The following is a 5069-nucleotide window of genomic DNA, read 5'->3' on the forward strand; positions in this document are numbered from 1 at the left end:
TGGAGAACGAGGATGAGAATAAAAAATGAAACCAACAAAAAATTGGAAGAAAATCAAAAATTACAAGAATGGTGAACAGAGGAGAGGGTTTTGCTATATTTGAGCTTTTAAAGTTTAAAATTCATTAGCTATATTAATAGCAAAAAAAAATTCAACACCACATACTTACATATTTCAATAAACACACACACAAATACACACACACATGCATACTTTTAAAGAATCCTACTTTCAGTCAGGAATTAGAGAATTTTACTTATACCAATTCAGAGTTGTTATAAATTTTCCATGGGTATAAATAACACCGGTAAAAATAATTTAATTTACAGTTTTATTCTAGTTGTATAACAGATAGTATATATACCATACTATAATATATTTTAGAAAAAAATTAAGTGAAATATATTAAAATAATTAAATTAAAAATTAAAAATTACAATTAAAATGAAATTTGAAGTGAGTTCAAATTCATGAATTACACAATATTCAAGGAATACCATATTGGATTTTATATTTAATTAATTTTAATTTGTAATATTATTAAAAATTAATTATTTATTAATTAAATTTTTTATATTATATTTGTATGTATATGTAGATATTTCTGTTAACCATATTTGTTATTTATGTATCATCAAAACCACAACAACGTGGTAGTAGTGGTGGTATACAAGGATCACCAGATGTAATACCAATTATTAGACAAGAACAAGAAGTTAATTTTGATGGTTCATATAGATATTTATATGAGACTGGTAATGGTATAACAGCTGAAGAAGAAGGATATCAAAAAGATCCAGATACAAAAGTAAGTTTTCTAATATTGTAATTATATGTAGATCATATTAATTAATATTGAAATTCAATTAATTAATTGAGGCAGTAATACAAGAAACGGAATTTAAAATAATAAATTGTCTTGTAAATTTGCATAAATGGCGGAAATTTGCGTAACATAAAATTTAAGAAAATTTCAAAAGACGAATATTCTCGTTATTAACGTCAATGCGTTAATTTTGCTGCCTTTTAAATTAATTTGACTGTAGCGCTTTTTTGGAACTATACTGTAAATTTTATTACATGCCTACCAATTTGAGGTGCATTATTTGCAGAAATAGTACAGGAGATAGTATTTTTCTATTTAATTTGCATAATTCTATTAAATGGAGAAGATTTGGAGATCTTTGCTTTCTTTTCTGACCTTTGTTTACTTTTCTAATGTGGAATATTCTTGAAAGAATAAAATCACTTCTTAAATTATGTCAGAATTTTGAAATGCTTTTCGGAACCTGGCATATTTTGTGTAAAATTTTATGAAGGCTTGTTAAATATTTTTATTTCATTTTTCCACAGACAACAGGAGTAATAAACTGGCGAATATTCATTACAATAGGAGTAAAATTTTCGGCGAATATTCAATCACTTTTAAAAAATTATTTCCTTCTCCTTAAACAAAAATATTTTCAGAGCAATACTTGCGATTTAGTTAAATCCCAATTAAACTTAAGAGTCTTATTTTGAAATTATATTTCCAAATTTTTACATTTCGAACCTCTAATACAGCTTGTATTCAATAAAGCCGGCAAAAAAAAATCCGACATGCCGCATAAAATATAATTTTTTATTATTATTTTTAAAGTTTTAACGAAAATTTTAATTTTAATCGTAAATTTTTTATTAAAATTACATTTTTCATTTTAACCTACATAAAATTCTTGTAATCGATTTCTTGTAATATAATTTTTAACAAAATACATGGAAACATGGTTAATCTTTTCCATCAAATTATATTTCCTTTTTATTATTATCATAAAATTGATTTTGTAAAACCAGCACCACCACCATAATTATTACTTTAGCCTTGTAATTTTAATCAAAATCAATTTGGACGCGAATATTTGCAAAAAAATTTTCAATTTAATTTTCATGCATAAATTTTTATAATTGATTTTTTCCCATTAAATATGTGTTTTAAAATATATTATTTAAAATTTCGTAAAAAAAATAAAATTAAATTTAATCAGAAATTCATGCATTTCAACTATTTTTGTATTCTTTTCATTTACGAATTGAATAAGATGGCGGTCAGTTGCATTCATTTTTATTACATAAGTGCATTTGCACTGGGATTAAACTATAAAATTTAATATTAATTTGAAGATTATTGTGGCCAAATTACACACATTAATTTTAACAATAGTTGATTTTTACTAAAATTGGATGTTGCATTTATTATTATGCAAGATTATTACTTAAAAATCATCAATGGCTATTAAAAAAATTAATATTATAAAATGGAAAATTTTGAAATAATTTTGAATATTATTGAAGGATTTTTCTAATTAAGGTGTGGAGATTTAATTAAATTTGGCATAAACTTTTTTTTCTTAAATTGCGCGAATATACGATGGACAATATCGGTTTTGTTATTTTTGTTTTGATGTGATGATGATGGGAAGAAGAAGAAAACAAATATTTTAAATTAGAAAATTAAAACAGAATTAAAAGAAGAAAATCCCACACGAGATTATTCAATATAAGAAGTTCAAAAGAATATGATGCGCGTTATGGGATTTTGTGCCTAGGTTTATATCATATGGTCTAAAGTGTCGCTGCAACCAAAATTTTTATTCAATTCTAACAAAAAAATTTTTTAATAGACTCGACATGTATATTTTTTTCCCCTTAGGGGCCGAGGCTTTCAGGCCTTCTTCGTGCCCACATACAGGCCATTTTTTATAATTCCCATCCCCACTTACATTAGCACAATAACCAGGTCTTTGACAAATTGCAGTATGGTAGTCACCTCAAGTCGCGGGACTTTTATCGGGTTCACAAAGCCCCTTTCGAAGCATTTAAGTCGCAGGCGAGCCACTGTTTCACATTCAAACAATAAGTACTCCATCTTTTCGTAATTCGGCAGAGACGGTAAACCTCATCCCCCGCTTGTTCAGATGGACGGCGAATATTCAATTTTCGCTTCTTCTCAGATGGACAATCGATAGGTGATATCCAATGAGTACATCCACCAATAGTCTCAAATCTAGACGACAATAACATTAATTGCCCTCCATTTTGATTTCATTATACATGTTTCATTTATTAAATTGTTCAACAACTGATTTGCTGACGTTATGAACCACAGTCTATGGAGTATAATGAAAACAAAAATTTCGTTTTTTATTTGTACTACATTATAAACGTAAAATTTCTAACGGTAAGACTGCAAATTTTTGCATATTATTTGCACATTCGTGGTTGCTATTGCTCAGCCAAGTATGCGTTTGAATTTGTTATCTTATCATCGTAATAAATTTGACAACTGAAAATTGAATTTGGAAAATATTAAAAATTATTTTTTTTATTAGATATTAAAATTAATACTCAATTAAATTGAATTAATTAGGAGGTTTGGCTTTAAATGCATTTCATAATCATTCATAATTTACAAAAAATTTTGCGAATTATGAAAGCCGGTTTGCTTACAACAATATTAAGTGTACCAGTAGCTACGATAAGAAATAATATAAGTATGTGGTTTTGAGAACAACACAAACTAGCTTTTAATATCACAATATTTCCTCACAAAAATTACCACCTCTAGCTTAAAGATGTTAAAAATATTATTGTAGTTGCTTAATCAAACTTTGATAGGGTTTAAAATTTGAGTTGAAGGTGAATTTTTTTGTTTTACCTTCCTTTTATTAAAATTTTCAATTTTTATAATTTTCTACTGACAGTAAATTTAATTTAAATTTCCAGACAGCACAAGGTTCATTTTCATATACAGCACCAGATGGCACACCAATACGAATCACGTATTTAGCTGATGAGAATGGATTCCAACCAGCTGTAAGTTGATCATAAAATTTAGATTTTACAATTCAAAACAAGTTATTTGCTTTTTTTCAATGAAAGGGTGAACATCTTCCAACACCACCACCAATACCACCAGCAATTCAAAGAGCATTAGAATATCTTGCAACAGCACCACCATACGTAGAAGAAAATCGTCCATCAGCACCAAAACGTGGTCGTTTTTAAATTGAAATGAAGTTGTTTGTTTTTTTTTTTTTTTTTGAGTTTCTTCAATGCGTCCATTCGAAATCGATTGAAGAATTTCATTTATTGAAATAAATTCTAAATTTTTTTGGAAATTTTAATGTAATTGCAGTTTTCTATTTTGTTTTTTTTTTTTTTTTTCATAGAAGAATTTGAATAGCTTGAATTTGCCATGATCTTATACACACGTCGAAATAATTACAAAGTCTGTGGTTAAATTAGAATACATTTTTTTTTGTTTGTTTGTTTTTTTTTTTTATTAATTATATTAAATACATTCTCTATTATATTAAATTGTAAATAATAATGATTGTAAATTATAATTTTTAAATATGAGTTCAATATTGTAATAAAAAAGATTTTTTTTTTTAATAAAAATGCTAAATAAAAAGTAATTTTTGTTGTATAATGTAATTAGTGGCCCTATATGCCAAAGGGTTGAAGGCCAATTAAAGGTAAATATAAATTTCAGTTACATTGAATTATTGCTCCTTTCTAATGAGAGAAAGCGGTGAACATAAACCTTGCTATATTAACTCAATAAAAATTTCATCAAACAACTAGAGAACAGATGGATGACGTAATCAAAGGAACGAGTTAAAGGCAGAAAAATTGAAAAAATTTTCTCCTCGAAATGGACTCAAACCAGTGATCTACCTTTTTCTAAGTGGAGGATCTACCAACTGAGCTACAGAAGTGTGAAGAAATTATCGACAAATTTATTGTTCACATTGCAATCCACATAAGATTACCAAGTGTTGCTTACATTGAGATGCTATATGAAATCCTATATTTGAAACACACAATCGCAAGAACATGCTAACAGGTATGCACCTATTAATATGCATAATAGGTATGTGCCTTATCGATGACTTATTATGCCGAATTGAATGTTTTTTTCGAGTTCACTCTGAGTATCTTAAATTATTAGAGTATGATAGTGTCATATAGGTTGATTAAAAATTTTTATTTTCTCTTGAGATGTTTCAGACGTGAGACTGAAGAAA

The 5069-nt window shown here is 26.9% G+C and overlaps 1 protein-coding gene across 1 annotated transcript; it reads left to right on the top strand.

Annotated features, from left to right (window-relative positions):
• Positions 1–339: 339 nt before the first annotated feature.
• LOC129616050 (endocuticle structural glycoprotein ABD-4-like) lies at positions 340–4425 on the top strand. The gene is made up of 4 exons (XM_055531494.1): positions 340–456; positions 599–808; positions 3763–3852; positions 3919–4425. The coding sequence occupies exons 1-4, from the start codon at positions 445–447 to the stop codon at positions 4042–4044; spliced, it is 438 nt and encodes a 145-aa protein (XP_055387469.1). The 5' UTR covers positions 340–444; the 3' UTR covers positions 4045–4425.
• The last annotated feature ends 644 nt before the right edge of the window (positions 4426–5069 follow it).

The sequence above is a fragment of the Condylostylus longicornis genome, unplaced genomic scaffold (genome assembly GCF_029603195.1).
Source record: "Condylostylus longicornis isolate FDR11 unplaced genomic scaffold, ASM2960319v2 ptg000162l, whole genome shotgun sequence".
Lineage (NCBI taxonomy): Eukaryota > Metazoa > Arthropoda > Insecta > Diptera > Dolichopodidae > Condylostylus > Condylostylus longicornis.